Below are 25,730 nucleotides of genomic sequence, written 5' to 3'. Positions count from 1 at the left end.
TTTTTTAGTTACTACAATGTAGAAAATAGTCAAAGAAAAACCCTTGAATGAGTAGGTGTGTCAACCTTTGCCTGGTACTGTAATATGACAGTTGGGTGAACATTTTCACGCTTCAACTCATGAAACAGATTCAGAACAGTTGGACTATGTAAAATAGTTAATACCTTCAATTTACTGAAATTCAAGACTAGCTACAGTATATTTTTCATAAACGGAAAAGGACAACAGAAATATGAATAAATAGGATATTTTAATATTCAATAAGAGTACAACATGAAAACATGACAAGTCAGTTTAAAGAGATGGAAGTACAACCACAGACATGGGACAGTGCAGGAAAATGTACTTAGATGTTGTGCAATTGTGTTGCGTCATCACTCACAATAAATGTAACTACATTTTCTATGGGCAGGATTAGGGTTGCAAACCTAGGCAGGATCCTTACTGGAGCATGTCTGGTATAAAAGTGAGTGTTTCAAGGACCTGGGTTGGGAGTAACCCCAACAGTAAACATTTTTATTGTAACCCCGGACAAGCACACCTGATTCAACATGTCAACTAATCATCAAGCCCTCAATGAGTTGAATGAGGGGTGTTTGTCAAGGGCTACAACAAAACGGTGTACTGTTGGGGGTGCTCGAGGACCAGGGTTTGGAAACACTGGTAAGTGAAGTCAACCATTGAGCGTTTAGTACTATTCTGTACGTAGATCCAAGACTCTCAGTTTAGTACGATGTGTTACATTTGGTATGGTTACACAAGACAGATGGTTACTTAAGGCAAAAAAACAGGGAGGTTGGTGGGTAGATGGGTGGGCGTATAACGCCAACATCTAGCAACCCAAAAGTTGCGAGCTCAAATCTCATCACAGACAACTTTAACATTGTAGCTAATTAGCAACTACTTGCTACTTTGCATGTTAGCTAACCCTTCCGCCTAACCCTAACCCTTTAATCTAACTCCTGAACTTAACCCTAACCCCTAGACTAGCTAACTCTAGCCAAAGAAAAATACCCAATTCCAACACCAAAACCCCATCTCAAAAGGAATGTTTACACTTTAAAGAAACATAATTTTTTACAGTAGGTCCGAGTTGCTCCAGTCCAGTATATGCATTCCTAAATACAATAAAATCACAAATGCAACCCGTAGCCCTGCTTAAAGCCTTATTATATTCCTATTGCATTGCAGTGATCATATTCAAGCTTTGGCAGTGCAAGACAATATCAGCAGGTCTGGTGACTGAGGAGTCAGCACCCACAATTCCCAGGACAGACAACAGACTCACTATATAAAGGCTACACAGAAACATGTACAACCATCCCAGACTCTGGGATACAGCGGGTGAGCAAGCTACACCACTGAATGCTGTGAAGAACAGATTAAATGACAGATTAGTACAGAAACAAACGTTATAAAGGAGACAGTGACCATTTATCTTGGGATATTCCTGCCTGAGGAAGAACAGAAGATACTCATAGTAGAAGCTACCACACCCAGAGGAGTTTAATAAAGAGGTTGAAATGAGTTAGGGGCTGGTCCTAACTAAGTATTCATTCCTTTAGGGCAGGGGTCGACAACTAGATTCAGCCGCGGGCCGATTTGTTTTCTTGAGCTGATGGTCGGGGGGGCCGGAACATAATTGCAAATTAACCGCAAGAAGCCCAAACCGATATAATATTGGAATAAAATGTAATAATTTCAAACCTTGCTTTCATTTGTTTATAATCACGTGTCTATTATTCTTGGAAATACTTGAACAGATTTCTCAAATTAAAATCACTTGAAGCTCATTTCCTGGTGTTTTCTTATATCCAACAAAGACCATTAAACAAACAAAAAAATATTTTAGGGCAAATAAAACCACCCGCCATTTAGGGAACCCTGCTTTAGGGGGTGTCGTCAGTGTTTAAACAGGGCTCTCCAACCCTGTTCCTAGAGCAATACCGTCCTGTAGGTTCACTCCAACCCTAATCTAGCACACCTGACTAATAATTAGCTGTTGAGCTGTATCAGGTTCATTACAACTGGGGTTGGAGCAAAAACCTACAGGAGGGTAGCTCTTCATGAATAGGGTTGGAGAATACTGGTTAAGAATCAGTAACATATTCCAATGGATCACACTAACCAAATGAAAGTAGCGCTGCACTGCCTGGTTCCCAGATGATCTTATGGTTTGGCCCATAAACCACAGGGAAAAGGCCATGGATCAACAGGAAATACCTGCTGGAGCACCCCTCTTTGATTGGGAGTTACGATACTGTTCTGTACAACTTCCATACATAATGTGTTCACAGCAACACCCCATATTATGAGGTTCACAAGCCTTAATAACACAGTCACATTTATTTATTTTTGATTTAACTAGTAGGCAAGTCAGTTAAGAACAAATTATCATTTACAATGATGGCCTACCGGAGAACAGCCTTGTTCAGGGGCAGAACGACTGTTTTTTTTTGTTTTTTTACACATTGTCAGTTCGGAGATTCGATCTAGCAACCTTTCGGTTACTGGCCCAACGCTCTAACCGCTAGGCTACCTGCCGCCCCAGATGGCATATACTAAACACATAACATAAATCATTAGATACAGGGCATAATCATTACATATAAGGAATGTTTCTGTAGGGCCTTCTCGGACTAAAAAAAGCACATCAAATGGATAATCTTCATAAACACTTTTTTTTGTCCAGTATTAGGTTTAACTGGCCAATGCGGTGTACCTGTGTCAAATGCAATTCCATTGACTCAATATGTATGCAAGTTTGTATCCCTCCAAAAGTTTTACATCACAGATATTAGAGTTCTATTTCTACAGAGGGCACACAAAAATACCAGCAGCAGGTGCCTGGGATGCTTTTCTGCACATCTATTGTTACACAATCTCCAGTCTCCCAAGGGACTGGCAATGCAAGATTATTACACAAACATGAGCCACACAAACACACACGAAGCTCATGTCCATGAGTATTCAACACCATTTAAAAGCATAAGCCGGGTGATGGAATATCCCAAGATAAAGATGGCGTTACCCTGAAAAGGATCTCATATACAGTACCAAGATCAAACGAATGATGCTGCAACATGATGGAATAAACTAAACTCTAAAAAGGTGGATTTGCCATAAATACCTGTTATACACAATCTCCCACTTTCATTTCCTGTTAAAGCCCACGCTTTAGACTCAGGAGTGCATAAAGCATTTGAAAAGTGTGTTTTTATAAGGTTTGGACGTGCCACTTTGCATTATTCTATATGCTACTGTACAGTGTCAAACAGACAGACTTTGGGTTTCATAAACCTAATGCACCCTCAGACATCAGGTACACTCATTTAAGTCCTCTCTATCCGCTAATGCTTACAGAATCAAACCAACATTATTTTGTCAGTTGAAAGTGAATATTGGGTATTCTCAAGTAAACACGCTCATTACCCTTCGGAAATGTTCAGTTGCAGTGCATCTTACTCTAACATCAATGTGATCAAAAGCCAAACTGTACTGAGACATACAGTACCAGTCAAAAGCTTGGACACACCTACTCATTCAAGGGTTTCTCTTGATTTTTTACATTGCAGAATAGTGACATCAAAACTATATGAAACAACACATATGGAATCATGCAGTAACCAAAAAAAACACAAAACAAAAAAAAAAAAAGTGTTAAACAAATCAAAATAGATTTCATATTTCAGATTCTTCAAATAGCCACCCTTTGCCTTGATGACAGCTTTGCACACTCTTTGCATTCTCTCAACCAGCTTCATAGTCACCTGGAATGCATTTCAATTAACAGGTGTGCCTTGTTAAAAGTTCATTTGTGGAATTTCTTTCCTTCTTAATGGGTTTGAGCCAATCAGTTGTGTTCTGACAAGGTATGGGTGGTATAGAGAAGATAAGACCTATTTGGTAAAAGACCAAGTCCATATTATGTCAAGAACAGCTCAAATAAGCAGAGAGAAAAAAACAGTCCATTATTACATTAAAACATGAAGGTCTTTCAATACGGAAAATTTCAAAAACGTTGAAAGTTACTTCTAATGCAGTCGCAAAAACCATCAAGCGCTATGATGAAACTGGCTCTCACGAGGACCACCACAGGAAAGGAAGACCCATAGTTACCTCTGGTGCAGAGGATAAGTTCATTAGAGTTACCAGCCTCAGAAATTGCAGCCCAAATAAATGCTCAAGTAACAGACACATCTGAATCGGGCCTTCATGGTTGAATTGCTGCAGAGAAACCACCACTACTAAAGGACACCAATAAGAAGACTTGTTTGAGCCCAGAAACACGAGCAATGGACATTAGACATTAGACCGGTGGAAATCTGTCTTTTGGTCTGAGGAGTCCAAATTTGAGATTTTTTGTTCTAACCGCCGTGTCTGTGATGCGCAGTGTAAGTGAACGGATGATCTCCGCATGTGTGGTTCCCACCCTGAAGCATGGGTGTTTTGCTGGTGACACTGATTTATTTAGAATTCAAGGCACACTTAACCAGCATGGTTACCACAGCATTCCATCTGGTTTGCGCTTAGTGGGACTATCATTTGTTTTTCAACAGGACAATGACCCAACACACATCCAGGTGGTGTAAGGGCTATTTGACCAAGAAGGAGTGATGGAGTGGCTGCATCAGATGACCTGGCCTCCAAAAATCACCTGACCTCAACCCAATTGAGATGGTTTGGGATGAGTTGGACCACAGAGTGAAGGAAAAGCAGCCAACAAGTACTCAGCATATGTGGGAACTCCTTCAAGACTGTTGTAAAAGCATTCCATGTGAAGCTGGTTGAGAGAATGCCAAGAGTGTGCAAAGCTGTCATCAAGGCAAAGAGCTCATTTGAAAAATCTAAAATATATTTTCATTTGTTTAACACCTTTTTGGTTACTACATGATTCCATATGTGTTATTTCATAGTTTTGACATCTTCACTATTATTCTACAATGTAGAAAAAAAAGGAAAAAAAACATTGAATGAGCAGGTGTGTCCAAACTGTTGACTGCTACTATAGTGCTATGACCATCAATATATGTTGGTCAATAGAAAGGTTCTACACATGGAACAAATATATTTAAGTATTCAGTCCCTTGGATTTCTTCACGTTTTGTTGCATTGGAAAGTTGGATTGAAAAATATTGAATTGTTATCTTTTTGTCATTGATCTACACCAGGCATGGGAGAACTCCAGTCCTCAGGGGCCTGATTGACGGCACACTTTTCCCACAGCTAACACCCCTGACTCCAATAATCAACTAATCACGATCTTCAGTTTTCTAATGCAACTAGTTAAATTAGCTTTGTTTGCTAGAGATGGAGCAAAAGTGCGCGGCACCACTCCGGCCCCCCGAGGACTAGAGATGCCCATCCCTGACCTATACAAAAGACTCCATAATGCCAAAGTGAAAACAAATAAATAACTTTTTTTTTAAACAAATGAATACAAATGTAATAACTAAAATATACCTGTTACATAAGTATTCACCCCCTTTGTTTAGCCAAGCCTAAATTAGTTCAGGAGTAACATTTCGCTTAACAAATCAAAATAAGTTACATGGACTTACTGTGTGAAATAATAGGGGATGTCATGATTTTTGTGTGACTACACCTTCCTCTTCCTCTGTCCCCCATACAGTACATACAAGGTCTGTCAGTCAAGTATTGGATTTCAAGCACAGATTGAACTACAAAAGAACAAGGAGAAAGCCCCATAAAGAAGGTCCGTGGTTGGTACAAGGGTTACAATAACAAATCAGACATTGAATATCTCTTTAAGCATGGTCAAGTTAATACTGATGCTGTGGATGATGTGTTAAACCACCCAAACAAATCAAAGATACAGTCATCCTTCTGAACTGAGCTGCAGGACAGGAGGGAAACTGCTCAGGGATCTCACCATTGGTGATTTTAAAACAGCTTCAGAATTCTGGTGATGTGAGAAAACGGATGGATTAATAACATTGTAGTGACTTCACAATAATGACCTAAATGACTGAAAAGAATAATACAAATATTCCAAAACATACATTCTGTAAGCAATAAGGCACTAAAGTAATACTGCAAAAAAACAAACACAGCAAAGGAACACATCTTTTGACCTAAATGCAAAGCCTTATGTTTGGGGCAAATTCAACAACACAACACTGTAACTGCCTCCTTATTTTCAAGCGTGGTGGTGGCTGCATCATGGTATGGGTATGCTTGACATCGGCAAAGACAGAGTTTTTCAGGATAAAAACAAATGGGATTGAGCTCAGCACATGCGAAATCCTAGAGGAAAACCTGGTTCAGTCTGCTTTACACCAGACACTGGGAGAGGAATTCACCTTTCAGCTGAACAATCACCTACAACACAAGGCCAAATCTACACTGGAGTTGCTTACCAAGAAGACAATGAATGTTTCTGCGTGGCCAAGTTACAGTTTGACTTCAATCTGCTTGAAAATCTATAGCAAGACTTGAAATTTGAAGATTTTTGAAAAAAAAATGGAAAAAGAAAATGGGCAAATATTGCACAATCCAGGTGTGCAAAGCTCTTAGAGACTTACCCAAGACACAGCTGTAGAGTGAGTACTTATCAAATCAAGATATATTAGTGCTATATTTTACATTAATCTCAATGGAAATCTTTGACAAAGTATTTTGTGTAGATCGTTGACACTTTTTTTTTTACAATTAAATCCATTTTAATCCCACTTGTGTAACAAAATGTGAAGAAATCCAACAGGGATAAATATGTATGATATGTAAATATTGTACTGTATGTACAGTGCCTATCAAAACAGTATACACTAACCGGAGTTCTTGTACCTTGATTAAGTCCTACCTTGGTACATTTCCAATATCGGTAGGGAAAAACTCGGCAACACTGATTCTACAAGCAGTTTGTGTTCTTATTTAGGGGACTATCTAACATGGAGCTGCCCTTTGAAAATCAAGAGAGAAATTGTCAAAAACTTGTACTTCTTTTGGTAACAGAGCTATAAACTAGGCCTATTATCACAAATGCCAAATTGGTGCACTGCACATATGGGATCACCAAAATGATAAATCCAGAGCTTGCCTCTCAACATACACTGGATATTACCTGCCTTAGTTATTACCAATAGCCTGACATGCAAATATCTAGAAAATCTCTCGAAAAGGAAATGCAACAGGATTAAGGACGCTGTCATATAGAGCTGGAGTATTATACACACACTACACAACACTGGCTGTAAACATGGTCATGTCAACTATAGAGGAAATTGAAGAGTGGGGTTCTAAGCAGAGTCAGCTTACGCTACTGTACTGGAAGTCACATAGAAACTGTACAAAAACCTGCTTTTAGAGGCTACAACTTGGGAAGTGCTAGATCTGTATGATCCTGGTCTGGCACTGTGTAAACATTGCCTTCAGCTCGTTCTCTTGGGTCTCGTTTAGAGTGGCCATTTCTGGCTCTGGGCTCTTCTGCACCTTCGCCACAGCAAAATTGATGCCTTGGGTGAGTCCAGCTTGGGTCAGGCTGGCCACCTGCACCATGGAGCTCTTGATCTTGGCAAAGGGGGAGACTACGCGACTGCCGTTGCTGTCGGCGGGTGAGGGGCCCAGGCTACCCTCCATGTGAGAGCCCAGGCTCCTCTGGGAGCTGCCGGAAGCTGCAGAGATGGGCTTCTGGACAGTCAGGAGATTAGGGCCGGAGGCAACATCTAGCTGGGACGGCCTGGGAGGGAGCTGGAGCTCCTCCTCCTGCTGATCTGAACCTGGGTGTCCGTCTGGGGCCAGGGGGCCTTTAGCATGTGGAGGGACCTGTGGGTTCTGTGTGGGGAGGCTACTACAAGCCACCTGCTCCCCGAACACCTCCACAGGTTTGGTCTGCGCGTCTTGGATGAATTGGTGGCAATAGGCATCAATTGGAGTTCCAAAGTCTATCAGGATGGCCTCCTCAGCCTCCGAGGTTACCCCGGGGGACTGGTCTTCAGGACTGGCTAGAGACGGAGCCTCCTGCTTACTGTTAATGTCGCAGGCAGTGACCCGGATGTTGAGCTCCACGCTGCCTCGACTGCCTAGTCGCGGAGCCGATGCCACGATGCCGCAGCTGGGCAGCACGTAGTCCACATTCTCCAAGGAGCTGGAGCGCAGTTGTTCGTCCGAGTTGTAGGAGTCAGAGTCTGATGACATCTCTGAGTGGTTGTCACAGAGGTCCTTCAGAGCCGGGCAGATGTTGGCCCCGTCCGACATCTCCAAGCTGCTATCAGACTTCCAGAGGGTGACCCCCATGGTGGGTTTCAGAAAGTTCACCTTCACGTCTGGCTTGGTGGAGAAGGTGTTTCCCAGTCTCCCCTTGAAGGAGCCCATGTTGACGTTGGACTTCTTCACCCTCTGGTTGAGGGAGGAGAACTTGTTGAGGAGGAAGCTCTTGCCCTGAGCCAGACCAGAGCTGCCCAGGACCTGGTCTGGGTGTCTGCCCTGGATGCCCATGATGTCCTCGTGAGGTTTACTGTGCCTCCTGAAACAAAATGGTAAAAAAATATATATATAATAATAATCTAATTGACATGCATGATAAACAGAAGACCTGGCTAGAAAATATTTTTATTTAAATGAAAGTTCAACAAAAATGAACACTATACTGTCTTAGTATTTTAGCCAGGGCTTCAGTTTATCATGCACATCCATGACAATGAGATATATTTTTGGAAAACTTGTGTAAAAGGGATAATTTAGACATACTGAACTGCAAGAGAAGAATATTCTGAAGATCTAGATAGAGTGGTAATGTATTCCAACTCACCTCTCCAGTTTCTTTTCAACCACCTGCAGGTCAAGTCCCATGGCTTGCTTAGTTAGGCGAAGCATCTCTGCGATGCACTGCAACGTGTCTGAAATAAAATGAATAATTCCCACAAAGGCTGTCGGGATAAGGATTTCAGGTTGTTTTTGAGATATACGGGCAGTGCACTTCCAATCTACCAGGTTTTATTCACGGTCGACTAGTTTTATGCTGACAGTTTAATGAAATCTTCCCATACCTTTACCATCGTCCTCAGGATTCCTTGTGAGGGCCCTTAGTGTGTGAAAATAACCACTTGCCTCCCCATTATTATAGTGTAGACGCATACAGCAGAATTTGGGCTTCCCGAACAGAGTGGGTTCTGGGCCTACAAAAGAACACATAGGACATGTTGTGAGCTTTATTCATGAGTAACTAAGATGTTTGTGGTAAATTAAAAAAAAATTTAAAAAAAGAAGAGTAGTTGCATCATTCAGAATTTGTGTACAATAATGAAAAACCCATGTCTATAGTGTGTGCTTAGTAGCTTTACAGTGTAAAATAAATCATGAAGCTGTGAAGGACTCAGATCCGGTCTAAATTTTGGAATTTTCACTTGGTGGAGTTGAATTTCTCTAGAAACATTCACCTATTTCAATCTTTTCCAAACCCTCTAAGTTGAGGCGTTGGTACTGATTGACTTTGTCAGCTTCCTCATCATAACTGTAAAAACAAAAGCAAATAAACAGATTTATATAAGGAACAGCTAAAATACATGTAATTGACTCTCTATTACTGTTCTGTATAAAATATAGGCACTTACTATGCAACGTAATATGCACTGTTGGATAGCAGCAGGAGAACATCCACATCCTTGCTGGTTGCATCAATAAGGCTGATGAGGAGAAACATTTGCTTTCCACATTAACAATTTATTGAGGAATAAACACTTTCAAGGTGTTGATTTTGAAGGGTGTCTTAATTACCCCTGAGGGGATAAATAAAGTTCAACTGAACTGTGCTAGCTAACAAAGTGTTGGGAGAACAAACTACGAGAGCAAGCTCTTCGAAAGGATTTCAGTGTTAAAGGTTAGAGTTTTGATTTATAGATTGTTCCAGCACTAACCTCATGTCACAGTCGATAAGGGCCCAGCCTCCATGGAACTTCTCATCGTCGGGCAGCAGCAGCTGCATGTAGGTCTGCAGCAGGAGGCTGACCTGCTCCTGGGTTACTCTCTGGCTCTCCTGCTCCTTCTCCTCATGCTCCTTCTCCTTACTGAAGATAGAGTATAGGTCCTCCGTCACAGGATGCCCCATCATCAGATCTGGAGAGAGAGGAGGTTGAAGAACGAGGACGGTCGAGTCACACTTTTGAGACTAAAACTGATTAGGACTGAGTCATTGTTTTGAGACGGAGGGTGGAATCCATTTTGATAACACTTTACTTACAGCCTGCCGGTATAATGCATTTTAACTTGTTATAATCGTATATGAACCTGTATCTTATAATAAGGCTCATAATATGTTATGTCTTTCCATGTTTTATATTTTTTACTGATTTATCTGGCTATTGATATTTAGTCAGGCTCATTATGAGATATTAAGACATAAGGGGGTCATACATATTCATGTCTTAGAACAAATCCCAACTGCATCATAAAGCATTATAAACGTAGGCTTTAAGTATTACAGGTATTTCCTTACCAATGACTGCTTGTCTGTATGCGTCCCTGAAGCGGTTCAGATAGTAACGGTTGGCTGAGTTCACGCCATCTTTCATCACCCCGGCCAGTTTCCTCTCCCCCGTTCTGGTGAAGTCTCCCTTTATAAATGGATTACAGACAGAGCATGTTAAAAAACAAGCAAGATATTAGAGTCACCGTCTGATCTCTTTTATATTCGTTTTATACTCTTCCTGACTTAGGGCTGTGTCGAGTAAACATTGTTAATTTTTCCCCTTTTCAGTCTGCACAACAATTGTCTTAAAGCCCAATGCAGCCATTTTTATATCAATATAAAACCATTTCTAGGTATCAATATGTGTACTAGTTTTCCATAAAAAAACAGGCAAAAATTGTTTTTTGCTAAAAATATTTAGCTAGGACTGTCTGGGAGTGGTCTGAATGGGAAAGGCCAAACAAAAAAAATGAGCAGTTATTGGCAGAGAGGTTTGGAACTCTTTACTATTGGTCTATTAACCAATTTCCCGCCTGGTTGATGTCCCTACGCATGCCGAGAATTTACGCCCAATCAAACGGGCTAATTAGAAAGTCCCAAGTAGATTTGATTTATTTTCAACCAGCAACTATCAAGAAAATAATACTGATCGAAAAGTCACACTTTTACAGTCTTAGTTTCATCCGCTGTTGTACAATATGATACAAAACATAGGTAAAACCGAATTTTTAGGCCGTCATTGTAAATATGAATTTGTTCTTAAATCTGACCTGCCTACGTAAATAAAAGGTCTAATACATTTTTTTTATTTAGTTTGTTGCAGTATTGTGTTTGGAATTCCAGAAAATGTATGATTTTTTTATGGGATATAGTCTAGGCCTATATGATCAGGACTATTTTCTAAGTAAGAGAACATCACACCTTTAACTTGTCTTCTCTTGAAATTAAAGTATTTTACTGTAAGATATGAATTGACACAATTACTTTTGTTCTTCAAATTATGTATTTTATTAAAACAGAACAGTACGTAGCCCAAATTATCTTGAAAAAATAAAAGGTTACATTTAAAAAAATCAAACAAATTGTGTGATGGGCACTTTTTCAAATGGAGAAATGGGTCTCTAAACCAAAACAGATGTTCAATTAAATTCTGGGTCTACAGTTTAAGTCGGAAGTTTACATACACCTTAGCCAAACACATTCAAACTCAGTTTTTCACAATTCCTGACATTTAATCCTAGTAAAAATTCCCCGTCTTAGGTTCGTTAGGATCACCACTTTATTTTAAGAATGTGAAATGTCAGAATAATAGTAGAGAGAATGATTTCAGCTTTTATTCATTTCACCACAGTCCCAGTGGGTCAGAAGTTTACATGCACTCAATTAGTATTAGGAAGCATTGCCTTTAAAATTGTTTAACTTGGGTCAAACGTTTCAGGTAGCCTTCCACAAGCTTCCCACAATAAGTTGGGTGAATTTTGGCCCATTCCTCCTGACAGAGCTGGTGTAACTGAGTCAGGGTTGTAGGCCTCCTTGCTCGCACACGCTTTTTCAGTTCTGCCCACAAATTTTCCATGGGATTGAGGTCAGAGTGTTGCGATGGCCACTCCAATACCTTAACTTTGTTGTCCTTTAGCCATAACTTTTGAAGTATGCTTGGGGTCATTGTCAATTTGGATGACCCATTTGCGACCAAGCATCAACTTCCTGACTGATGTCTTGAGATGTTGCTTCAATATATCCACATAATCTTCCTCCCTCATGATGCCATCTATTTTGTAAAGTGCACCAGTCCCTCCTGCAGCAAAGCACCCCCACAGCATGATGCTGCCAACCCAGTGCTTCACGGTTGGGATGGTGTTCTTCGGCTTGCAAGGCTTCCCCTTTTTCCTCCAAACATAACGATGGTCATTATGGCCAAACAGTTCTATTTTTGTTTCATCAGACCAGAGGACATTTCTCCAAAAAGTAAAATCTTTGTCCCCATGTGCAGTTGAAAACTAGTCTGGCTTTTTTGGAGCAGTTGCTTCTGCCTTGCAGGTTATGTCGATATAGGACTAGTTTTTACTGTGGATATAGATACTTTTGTACCCGTTTTCTCCAGCATTTTCATAAGGTCCTTTGCTGTTGTTCTGGGATTGATTTGCACTTTTCGCACCAAAGTACATTCATATCTAGGAATGAGTCTCCTTCCTGAGCGGTATGACAGCTGCGTGGTCCCATGGTGTTTATACTTGCGTAATATTGTTTGTTCAGATGAATGTGGTACCTTCAGGTGTTTGGAAATTGCTCCCAAGGAAGAACCAGACTTGTGGAGGTCTACAATTTTTCTTCTGTGGTCTTGGCTGATTTCTTTTGATGTTCCCATGATGTCAGGTAAAGAGGAACTGAGTTCAAAGGTAGGGCTTGAAATACATCCACAGATACACCTCCAATTGACCCAAATTATGTTAATTAGCCTATCAGAAGCTTCTAAAGCACTGACGTAATTTTCTGGATTTTTCCTAGCTGTTTAAAGGCACAGTCAACTTAGTGTATGTAAACTTCTGATCCACTGGAATTGTGATACAGTGAATTATAAGTGAAATGATCTGTCTGTAAACAATTGTTGGAAAAATTACTTGTGTCATGCACACAGTAGATGTCCTAACCGACTTGCCAAAACTATAGTTTGTTAACAAGAAACATGTGGAGTGGTTGAAAAACAAGTTTTAAATGACTCCAACCGAAGTGTATGTAAACGTCTGACTTCAACTGTGTGTTAAGAGATTATACGCCATTAGTTAAATTAGTGAAAGAATTTCCACAAGTGTTTGGAACTCTGAATTGCAGCATGTCATTTATAAAAATTAAAAATAAACACTTGTTTAACAACTGACCCAGATTTCTTCTTAAATAATCTTGTAAGAGTCTGCTGACTTCCACAGACTTCAAGCTTCCTTTTAAAGGAATTCTCTCAGCTATCTGCAATACAGGTATGATTGAAGCAGGTGTTAAAATGAAGCAGGGCTTTGCTACACAGACTTCATATCAAAAATACAAACGAGATCTTTAGTTTATTTGTCCTGATGCGATACCATGGACATATAAACTACTTGGTGTGATTTATGAATGTCAAGGATATACGAGATCGACTTTATTCAGTCAGTTCGAACACCATGTACAAACTAGTCAAGCTTGTTATTCATCAATCAAATCACAGTAAGCCGATATGAACCAGCACTTCGTGACAGCATATGAAACACACAAAAGGAAAATGAATGTGCCAGAAAACAATAGGGTAAGTGGATTTTGATTCATCGTTACCACATTATATGGGACGTGCAAATTGACTCACACAGACTATAAAGGAGCATCCGTGTAAATACATTTGACTGCACACACACCGTACAGTTGAAGTCGGAATACACTCAGCTTGGAGTCATTAAAACTCGTTTTTCAACCACTCCACAAATGTCTTGTTAAACTATAGTTTTGGCAAGTCGGTTAGGACATCTACTTTGTTTACAAACAGAATATTTCACTGTATCAAAATTCCAGTGGGTCAGAAGTTTACATACTTACATACTAAGTTGACTGTGCCTTTAAACAGCTAGGAAAATTCCAGAAAATTATGTCATGGCTTTAGAAGCTTCTGATAGGCTCATTGACATAATTCGAGTCAATTGGAGGTGTACCTGTGGATATATTTCAAGGCCTACCTTCAAACGCAGTGCCTCTTTGCTTGACATCATGGGAAAATCAAAAGAAATCAGCCAAGACCCCAGGAAAAAAAATTGTAGACCTCCACAAGTCTGGTTCATCATTGGAAGCAATTTCCAAACGCCTGAAGGTACCACAAACAATAGCACGCAAGTATAAACACCATGGGACCACCCAGCTGTTATTCCACTTAGGAAGGAGACGTGTTCTATCTCCTAGAGATGAACGTACTTTGGTGCGAAAAGTGCAAATCAATCCCAGAAAAACAGCAAAGGACCTTGTGAAGATGCTGGAGTAAACGGGTACAAAAGTATCTATATCCACAGTAAAACGAGTCCTATATCAACATAACCTGAAAGGCCACTCAGCAAGGAAGAAGCCACTGCTACAAAACCGCCATAAAAAAGCCAGACTACGGTTTACAACTGCACATGGGGACAAAGACCGTACTTTTTGGAGAAATGTCCTCTGGTCTGATGAAACAAAAATAGAACTGTTTGGCCATAATGACCATCCTTATGTTTGGAGGGAAAAGGGGAAGGCTTGCAAGCCGAAGAACACCATCCCAACCGTGAAGCACTGGGGTGGCAGCATCATGTTGCGGGGGTGCATGCTGCAGGACTGGTGCACTTCACAAAATAGATGGCATCACGAGGGAGGAAAATTATGTGGATATATTGAAGTAACATCAAGGCATCAGTTCAAGCTTGGTCGCAAATGACCCCAAAAATACCTCCAAAGTTGTGGCAAAAGGGCTTAAGGACGACAAAGTTAAGGTATTGGAGTGGCCATCACAACACCCTGACCTCAATCCCATGGAAAATTTGTGGGCAGAACTGAAAAAGCGTGTGCGAGCAAGGAGGCCTACAAATCTGACTCAGTTACACCAGCTCTGTCAGGAGGAATGGGCCAAAATTCACCCAACTTATTCTGAGAAGCTTGTGGAAGGCTACCCCAAACGTTTGACCCAAGTTTAGCAATTTACAGGCAATGCTACCAAATACTAATTGAGTGCATGTAAACTTCTGACCCACTGGGAATGTGATGAAAGAAATAAAAGCGGAAATAAATCAATACTATTATTCTGACATTTCACATTCTTAAAATAAAGTGGTGATGCTAACTGACCTAAGAGACTGAATTTTTACTAGGATTAAATGTCAGGAATTGTGAAAAACTGGGTTGAAATGTATTTGGCTAAGGTGTATGTAAACTTCCCACTTCAACTGTGCATAGACACCCAGGTACCGGGAAAGACAGCAGACTGTCAAACCAGCAGTGTTTCCCTGTCATCCCTCACTTTGTGACTGACAGGCACCTGTCCTATCAATAGATCGCTGGAAGATGTATATCTTTCATTCTAGCGGGAGGGGGCTCGGCTGACTTTTTTTATGACTTGCGAATTGAAAAGCCTAGTTAATTCATATCTTTCATTCTAGCTGGAGGGGGCTCGGAATACTTTTTTTCCCCTGACTTCCGAATAAAAATAAAAAAAGTAGTCTAGATAAGTTAGGTGGGAAAAGTATCCGGCAGAGTTTGAGTTTGTAATCGACTGTATAGACGACAGCCAGGGCGCTAGTGGAAAACACTGATCAGACCATTATACAAGAACAAAATGGTGAATTCCATAAATAATGTAGAAAATGTGCTTATCTTCACATGTTATGCCATGGTTATATATCATGCATTACAAGCTAATCTAAGCAGAAGACAAAATAAGAGTCTGGAGGACTATAAATTATTTTCGCCATCCTCCCAATGTACACTACCTTTCAAAGGTTTGGGGTCACTTAGAAATGTCCTTGTTTTTGTCCATTAAAATAACATAAAATTGATCAGAAATACAGTGTAGACAGTGTTAATGTTGTAAATGACTATTGTAGTGGGAAACTGGCTATTTGATCATTAGAAAACCCTTTTGCAATTAAGTTAGCACAGCTGAAAACTGTTCTAATTAAAGAAGAAATAAAACTGGCCTTCTTTAGACTAGTTGAGTATCGGCATTTGTGGGTTCGATTACAGCCTCAAAATTGCCAGAAACAAAGACCTTTCTTCTGAAACTCGTCAGTCTATTCTTGTTCTGAGAAATAAAGGCTATTCCATGCGAGAAATTTCCAAGAAACTGAAGAGCTCATACAATGCTGCGTACTACTGCATTCACAGAACAGCGCAAACTGGCTCTAACCAGAATAGAAAGAGGAGTGGGAGGCCCCAGTGCACAACTGAGCAAGAGGACAAGTACATTAGTGTCTAATTTGAGAAACAGACACCTCACAAATCCTCAACTGGCAGCTTCATTAAATAGTACCCGTAAAAAAACTAGTCTCATTGTGAACAGTGAAGAGGCGACCCGGGGACGCTGGAATTCTTGTGAGGTGTCTGTTTCTCAAACTAAAAAACAAGAACATTTCTAAGTGACCCCAAACTTTTGAACGGTAGTGTACATTTCTCCCTGCAAATTGCAGAGGCCTCATATAATTGGTAGTTAAACAAGACTGGGCAAATATGTTTTATTACTCGATACATTTACCCAGGCAGCGAAGATCTTCTGTGGAGAACCAAGATGGCATACTGTTGCAAGACGCAAACCTAATATTACCTTAAAACACACATGCAAATTATGTTACCTTGAGGGCGGCCGTGCCGGCGTACTGTCTACTGATGGTGTCGCCGTTGTTGGCCCACATGACCTGGTAGATCCTGTAGCACTTGAGGGGCAGAGGCTGCTCAGGGGGCATCACACCCAGTTTCTTCAGCTGAGGGACACAGAGACATACAGTTAACCATTAGTCACCATGGACAGGTTGCCAGAGCACTGCACTTCCACTCAAAAGTAGAGGTTGTTTTTACATTTAGTCTTTCACCTTAATATTTAATCTGATATATATACCATGTGTCTAACCCAGAGACTTTAGTTCAAATCTGTATTAGAGCACTAGGAAATGCAATGTTATGACATCCTCAGCTTTAAGTTGACACGCGTTCAAAGTGAGGAGAAATCTCACCTGTGCCTCCATTACAGCACGAGCGATGGAAGCCTGGACTACATTGGTCCTGTCCAGACAGTCCATGCAGTTCACCCGGAAAATGCCCTCCTGGTGGCAGATGACTCCTGCCTGGTCGACCCTGACAGAGGAGTATACACTGTGATGCATTGCATGGGGATATGGAGCCACATGCGCTATCGATTACTGATTAGTTGAGGATTTTTACTTGCATTAAAAGGAGTCTCTGTTGGGGTTTGGGATGACATACACTCACACACTTACCACCCCCATCTCATGTCTGCAATAATATCGGAGATGGCATCTGTCAGCGTTTGCACATTTTCAAACTTCATACCTCGACTGATGAGACAGAAGACCAATTAAATATATACAGGGGAAGTGCATACTATAATAAATAACAAGTATTGTAGTTTAAGTTATTCTTTCCTCATTTAGATTTACTTATTCGATTAAATTATCTGTGCTGTCAAGATTGTTTCTGTGCAGCAATTTTCTTACCAGTGCTCATGGAAGTCAAAAGAGACATATGTCAGGTTAGGATTGTTGTATAGAAGGACTTGTTTGAGATATGCGTCGCCAATAATCTTCTCCCGCCCACTTTGATCCACTAAGTTAACAATGACCTGTCAAAACAGTTGTAAATTGCATCAACTTCACTATAACGATAAGTCTTTATTTAGATACGTCTAAGTTCAATGAAAACTCAAACTTTGGTATTGATATTAACCCCCTTAGAGTCGATTGATGCATCAACCTAAGTGACATTACAAAAAAATCCCCATCCAAATCCGTTAGTTTAAGCTAGATATATCGTTTTTTCAATCCACCGCATCCGCCAGTATCACACTTCCGCAGCGGTGAAAGGTGGCAGAGCTAGAGCGGTGTTTGTCAGACCATAAGACATGCCGAAAATCGGTCTTCTCATATAAACGTCCGAATGGTTTGACCTACAAAGCTATTATGATCCCTCTATGGAAAGGGGAGACTCTCACCCCGACAAGTATCATGGGACTCATCTGAAAGTAACCGGTAGGGTTTAAAAAACAAAATAAATGAAAGTATGAAGGCCATTTTGTGCCTACCCCCAAAAAAGGGGGTAAATATCTGACACTTCAAAACCTTGTTTATTATTATTATTATCATTTTATTTATTTAAAAGGGGTTCTAAAATTCAAAATCAAAAAGCTAAACGATCCAAAGTATAACCATCTTAAAACAATTCCATGTCAGTTTAGCACACCCCTCCTCCCCCAATGTCTTAGACTAAAGATTTAAAGTAATGCCGATGTTATCTGGCAGATGCGTCTCACCTGCTTCTTGTAAAGGTTGAGCTGTTCATCAAAGTGCGCAGCAAAGTAAGGAATTGTCTCCTTCTCTCCTGACAAATCAGACAGTACATTGTAAGGAAAACAATCCCTGTCATACAGACGACCTAAAAAAAAAAGTAATCTGGAAATTGCACATAAACTCAACAAGTAGTGATGATTATAAAGGGGAAAGTATACGATGACGGGGGGTCACGTGCTTTCGTTTTAGCTTGCCCAGTGTCCTGGATGGGCAGTTAGCACATTTAAGACCATTCCATTAGCTCTGAAAAGAAAACTCCCCCCCCCCCCCCGCAAGGGGGACAGGGCGTGCTTAAAACGAACACACCCATTATTCCCCAATTCTTCTTTTGGATTGGAAATATCCCGCTGACCTTTCTCCAGCCGAGGCCTGGGGTTGTAGCGGTAGCCTGCTTGGCTCCAGAAGACGGGCACCGAGCCGCGACTCTGCACAAAGGACAGCGAGTGGTTGTGCACGTGGATCAGCTGCTCGGTCTCCACAAAGTTAGCCACGTGGCCGTCTGTGTCCACCCCTCTGCGTTTGTACCGCATCCCTTTTGGGAGAAGAAAACTAGGATCATTCATTTCCCCCTCCAATGAGCATAACTGGCTTAAGTTATATGAGAACGTAATGTTTTCTCTGACATTTTAAGTAAGTTGAAGAGAAAATAGTGTTTATTAATCATCAAGTAATTAAAGTTCTATTTAAGAAAAAGGTACAAATCTACTTATCAAACTGTTGCAATTCGAACCTAGCAATTTGGCCATGACCTCTGTATTGTACCTGCACGGTGGCGACTGCGGCGGGAGATGAGGGCCACGGTGAAGCGCGGGTGGATGTCGTCCACGCAGGTGAGCTCCTGGAGCGGCGTGTCGGGGCTGTTCTTCTCCTCATCTGGACTCTCGTTGTAGTTCACCACCAGCTCCTCCACCTGCACAAAGCCCTGGATGATGGGCGTCACCCAGAAGTCCACCTCTGGAACCTGCAACACAACAAGAAAAGTTACAAACTCTATACAGTGATGCCAAATGTAGATGTATAAAGAGGGAATTCAGTAGTGCAGTATATATAATTAACATAGATTTCAATCACTCCAATAATAGCTGCCACTAAGCTTTTCCTTGCTAAAACATTTCCCTATTGTTCAAACAGGGTTTTGCAGAAGTGACTCTGCCACACTAGTGCACTATGACCATCAGCACTCTTATACCTGAACATTGAAAAATGAATATCTCGTCAATCCATTCCTGTCAAAAACAGTCTTGAAATTCATCAAACCTGCAGATCGATGAGCTCCTGGACCATGTGTTTGTTCCAGAAGAATCTGTCATCCACCTTGAAGAGGAAAATAACTTATCAGTCGAGCATAATTGCTTAATTTGACTTGTCGAAGCGCAGTTAAACTACTGATCTTAAAGACAGAAAATGTGTGGTTTAATACTACTGTACTTAAACCAGGCATCTCAAAGTGGCGACCCAATTTAATGCGGCATTTTAGTAAATGTCTCAGTTAATGCGACTTGTGTCCTCAGAGTATAGTAATATCCCTAACCTGCTTCCATAGGGGCAAGTTTGACTTTTCTGTGTCTCCCTGCCGCTGCACAGTGTTGGTGAGGTCATAGGTCATGCTGTAGTAGAAGGAATCGGAGTCCATGAATATCTTGTACAGCTCATCGAGCAGCCGCCTCTCGAGACGCTCCTTTTCTTTGTTTTCTTTGACCTGAAAGGAAGGGGAATACTGGGTGGTGGGCATGGACAGGAATGGTATCAAATTGTCAAAATAAGAAATATGTAAAGGAAAAAATGTTTTAAAAAAATAAATAAAAGTACAAAAAATTGTATACTGTCCAATTTACAAAAAAATGGACTAGTGTAAAAACAGCAATTGTACCAATTCCAAAATGTACAACTGGTGTGTAAGATGATAATACATGGGATATCTGAGCACAGTACTAAACATTATTTTACCTTTTTCTTTGTGGGAGCCCCAACATTAGACTTGATCTGACTCAGAGTTTTCATCAGGAACTTCGACTCATCTGGAGACTGTGCAAGCTTCTCTGGTTTGTCGATCCCAAAGTGATGCTTCTTACAAAGCTGAAAGAGAAGCAAACTTTCTATCCCACTTTCTATGAAATTGTACGTTGTTAAGATACCAGCGTCATCACTCCCTATATCGATACGTAACAGGAATTTAAATATGAACTCTGGGAAATAACTTTTAACCCATTTGAAGGCATTACCATTCATTCAGTTCAGATTAGATTAGGCTAATTGAGCATACCAAAGCATTCTGATATTAAACTCCCTTATAATTGAGTGCATGATGAAAGTATTCCAAATATATGTAAATGTATGTAGAGGGAATGATAGACAATCGGGAATATACTTGTGGACAAATCTAAAAGGTATGGTATCTGTGGGTTAATTGGGTCTCAATGAGTTTTCTAGCTAATTAAATCAATTCAAAGCTACCAAAAAAACAAACAGTCAACAACATCCAAAACTAGTGGTTCATAAAACTCTAAACACAACTTCACAGGGCTACTGAATTCCTATCCTAGACGGGGTGGAATAATCATTCTGTGGTATGGATAGTATGTAGGGCTATATTCTAAAAACATACCAGAGAAACGATTATCCAACACATCCCGTTCTCTGGAAATGTTTCACTTACTTCCTCATCATCTTTATCCGTATATGTATCATCATCATCATCATCCTGGCTCACCTGTAAGACTGGCATCGAAGCAAAATCCCGATTCCTCCGAGATCAAACTAACACTATTGTGATATCAATCTTAAAAAGTGATTCATTGGTAGCGACTCAAGGTATCAATCAAAACAGGGCAATTGAGATACTTTACTAGAAACATGGAAATGCAATCATAAAATGTAAAACAACTAAAGCTAGCCTAGATGATAGCGATGGTTTTCATTACATCTCATGACTGTAGCCTAGATTTAAAAAGGAGACTAAAGTAGCCACTGGTGTGCTATTGTAATGTGTTAACTGCTGCGTGTGTAAACTGCATAAAAAGGCCCAAAACTACTTGAGTGCTCAGAGATCCATAAAAGCGCCCAGATAAAACGGGCCTCATCACAGTCTCTCACCTCCAGCTCCAGATCCAGAGGCTCTTCCTCAGACAGAGGAATGACAGCTATCTTGGTGATCTTGTAGACTTTGTGGTCACCTGGCATCTGGCCAACAAGCACTTTCTGACGGATCAGTATGAGACCCAGAGGAAGATCTGCCAACAGAAAGGGGTAAAGGATATGTCATCACAGGCACAGAATTCCACACATTCCGATAGGTGTGACTACATCGGCTGTTTTCTCCCTCTCACAGTCTCTCAGTCTGCTGTCTCATGTGGTGGTGAAACGCGGCATCTGGCTAAGCGAACTGAAATTTCACCCATGAAAATGCACGGTTTGTTAGAATCAGAAGTATTTGCATGCTGTTCTCTTCTAAAAACCTATGTATTATGTAGGTTTCCGAATACATTTGCTTTGCCTTCTTATGCATTATCTTGGCCAGGTCACAGTTGTAAATGAGAACTTGTTCCCAACTGGCCTACCTGGTTAAATAAAAGGTGAGAAAAAAAAAGAACAAACTTCCAACACTGACTGCTTTAAGCATTATCAAGTCAAACGGACATTTATTTAAGATAATCTGCAAGAACTTGTTTACAGACTCATCGACTGACTCATCTTTCACAGTTATGGCTGTCCTTTTCCTCAAATCATTTAGCACACCTTTGTGAGTGTAAATAAAGACTGCATAAACAACATAAGAAAATACTTGGCATTTCTGAGGACTGAGGCTCTTCCTACAATTAATCCAAAACCTCATTAAGGCAATAGAATGATCCAGTAATCCTAGGTGTTTTCACGATGAGTCGCCCCAAAAGCATCTACCGCACAAACATTACTCATACTAGCCTGTAGCCAAGCCCCAGGACTAGCCTAGGGCTACATTCTAGGGCTTGTTAGGGGGGATTTGTGTTGTGTATTTGAGGACCACTGATGAGGTTTGAAAGCTATAAAACAAAAAGTGCAAGCTAATAAGAACAGAAGGCATGATTTCAGAGAATAAAGGTACAGTTGTGGCCATATTGTGCAAGGGGGCCACACAGCACAACATTTCAAAGCATGCGTACATGTCAAATCACGTCTCAAATGATCCAGTTGTGTCAAATGTTGGCACTTGTAGCACAAGGCCCACACCATTTCACTTACCTGTATGAAGTTGTATTTTCCCGACGAGACCCTCAACCAGGCCTAAACACGTTGGGTTCCAAGCTAACAGCAGGTCTGTTGCTGAAATAACAAAGAGAAGAGACAATCAGAGAAAATAAAGACTTGTGGAGTAGACACAAAGCAAAGACATGTTCTAAGAGAAATTGCTCTACACACTAAGAGCAATGAAGCGGTTTGATGATAGTTGATGGATTGTGGCCTAATAATATTTACATTCCACACATGGCTGTGGACAATTTCCTGCACCTTCCATGCTAGGCTTGGACTGAGGGTTTCTGTGTGTACTGTTAGGAATCATGGAGCAACACTGGTATGCACTCAGTAGCTAGCTACTACTGTCTGCAGCCAAGTTCAGAAGTATTTACTGCATCAAGAGATTATTCACAGAGCTCAAAAAGACATGTGTTATCAATTGGGTAGAATAGTACAAATGATAGAGAATACATGACAATTTCTTTGCCTCTGAAACAGAGGTATGAAAACCAGGTCACAGAGGATCACAGGCCTTGGATGGAAACCTAGCTAGTGTGAGTTTCCATTCTTTAAAAAAATATAGTGTAGTAACATGATGCACTGGGGCATGACGACATCACTGCCAAATGACTACATCACAGCTAGCCTACAAAAGAAACTGACTGATGCTGCTGACTAAAACTGTTTATAACAGAAAACTAGACTTCAACTGCTTGACACACCCTTGACGAGTTGAGTCATGAATGGGCGACAAAGAGGGTGGAGAGTGAAGAACATCAGGCAGCTCAGACAATAACTCTTCCTGTTCCATGGAGCCAGAGAACTCTGTGTACCGGCCTCAGCATTGGAGCCCGGGCAGGGTGGTGGAAAATAAGGGCTGCCCCTACATACCTCTCTCTGTTTGTTCATGATACAGACACGCTACAGTACATTAGGGCGAATCTCAACCATAGATGTTCAGAAGGGTATTGTGGAAATTCCTGGCAGTGCTCGTGTCAACAGGTCCAATGAGGAGTAGAAACTCTTTTCCAATTAAATAATGGAAGAGCGGTGCAACCCAAACCTGTTCGGGCTGGCTGCACACCCATGTGACCTCAGCCAGCCCACAGGGTACTCATTCACATCAATACACAATGGCTGCTCCCTCTCCCAACTGCATTTTTGTTACTACAGAAAGGCAAGCTTCACAGGCTCAGCTGTAGGCTTTGCTCTGAATTTTCCCAGCTTAACTCGTCACAGAGAAGAGGTGTTTTGACAAGACCCTTGGGGTGCAGGCCATGCTGGAGCAGAACAAGTCCAGCAAGGTAGTTTAGTGTGTAGCAGTGAGCAGCTAACTAGTCTGATTATGTGGAATCCAGCATAAGGAAATAAGGAACCACTGGACCTGATGCTTAAGTGGTATTTCAGGAAATGAATGGTTAATCATGTAGCCACATGAATCTGTTAAATAAATCGTATGTAAAACGAAGAATGGGTGGAGGGGAAAATTATGAACCCTAACAGCTGTTTTGTTCAATACTTCACAGTTTAAATATATATATATATATATTAGGGCTACATTAGGGTTCATAAGGAACAATGACATTATCATCTGCTTCCCGAATCATGGCTAGATTTGATTTACTGTCGCCCTCGAGCGTCTTAGCTCTGCACAACATCAGCATCACTTTGTCTGGTTATCCCGAATATCAGGTCAACGGGGCAGCACTCCTCGTGAAAGTAGGGCAATAATAAAGATGTAATAACTTGGCAGATAAGATAGCTAGACAATTACATTACAATCAACAACAAAAAATGGAATGAAACGCACTGGAATTTAAGTACGGTGCGCTGTCCGAGCCACAACTTCCTACAGAGCTGTCATTGTAAACGTGTATAGCAGTGTTAACTTGGATAACAAAGACAACAAGCCAAGATGAAATTATCATGCCGTGGGCTTGACATTGTAACTTAAATTATATAATTACAATGGCTCTGCTGTCCGAAAGATAGCTAACGTTAGATAATGTACGTTAGTTATGAAATAAAAAAATGATATAGATATACACACAATTGACAAACGTATTTTGCTTACCAGGTCTGACATTCATGGTCCCATCTATTCGGCTACACCAAAGAGCATGATCGCCACTCTGGAGAATGTAATGGTCTTTGGCTTGAAACAGCTCCATTTTGATCGTGTATGTCAAAACCTGTAAATATAACTGTGGTCCAACCCGGCTAGCTATCAGAGAAATGTTGCTGGCTGGCTAGCTAGCTAACGTAACGTTGTGTTAGCTAGCTAGCGTTGCTGACAGCACGTTGCCCTAGCAAGTTAGCTAACGTTTGTTTTGGTTATTTGATATCGTAGTTCAAAAAGTAAGCTTAGCGTAATCAGGCGAGAAACTTCTTCAATGTGTGAAAATGTCGGTGGCTAATCATTTCCATTTTGAAGACCGACACTGTCAATTTCCTGCAGAAACAATCACACGTGACCTTATATCGTCATCCGATATTTACTTCCACTGGAGGTTTGTTCAGTTCGATTCAACGTTTGCTACGTTGCGTGGCGAATTGTACTGAACATCGAAACTGGTACTGAACGACACGTTTCCAAAAACGGTGCGAACCGTTGTTCAATAGCTTTGAGGTAAGGTTTCTCCGGTGTGGTGGTTGTGGATCAATATGTGCCATATACAATCTCCATCTGGGTCACCATAATCACACCGTTCTTGAACTGGCCCATGCATATATACTTCTGAGGAGATGGGAAACTCCATTAAAATAGTATTACGGTCAAGATGTACGTTGCCCATGCATCGTAAATGGGCCGCGCGGTACATTCTGACTACTTTGGGGCATGGAAAACTCATTCAATGAGTGAATTGGGCGCTAAATCAAAAACCCAACATTAGCATGAATTTCGTGAACAACAAATATAACGTTACACATGTTTTCTGAGATGTAAGATAACTGCTGTGTTGTCTGTAATATCGTCGATCTTTGGAATCGTGACATTACGTACTTCCGAGGAAAATAGTTTAGTGACTTGAGAA

General features: G+C 40.9%; 1 protein-coding gene across 1 annotated transcript; it reads right to left on the bottom strand.

Annotated features, from left to right (window-relative positions):
* Positions 1-231: 231 nt before the first annotated feature.
* On the bottom strand, positions 232-25,139 carry LOC115135312 (phosphatidylinositide phosphatase SAC2-like). The gene is made up of 20 exons (XM_029669871.2): positions 24,770-25,139; positions 22,702-22,782; positions 21,577-21,713; positions 20,431-20,559; positions 20,015-20,182; positions 19,741-19,797; positions 19,246-19,444; positions 18,836-19,015; positions 18,447-18,514; positions 17,635-17,759; positions 17,398-17,475; positions 17,134-17,254; positions 16,756-16,884; positions 10,454-10,571; positions 9,876-10,074; positions 9,573-9,644; positions 9,399-9,472; positions 9,009-9,137; positions 8,771-8,858; positions 232-8,485 (listed from the first exon to the last, which is right to left on the bottom strand). The coding sequence occupies exons 1-20, from the start codon at positions 24,864-24,866 to the stop codon at positions 7,348-7,350; spliced, it is 3,387 nt and encodes a 1,128-aa protein (XP_029525731.1). The 5' UTR covers positions 24,867-25,139; the 3' UTR covers positions 232-7,347.
* Between the last annotated feature and the right edge of the window lie 591 nt (positions 25,140-25,730).

This window comes from Oncorhynchus nerka, unplaced genomic scaffold (assembly GCF_034236695.1).
Source record: "Oncorhynchus nerka isolate Pitt River unplaced genomic scaffold, Oner_Uvic_2.0 unplaced_scaffold_3___fragment_4___debris, whole genome shotgun sequence".
Taxonomy (NCBI): domain Eukaryota; kingdom Metazoa; phylum Chordata; class Actinopteri; order Salmoniformes; family Salmonidae; genus Oncorhynchus; species Oncorhynchus nerka.
The sequence above is the reverse complement of the archived record's forward strand: the minus strand, read 5'-3'. Positions and strand labels throughout refer to the sequence as shown.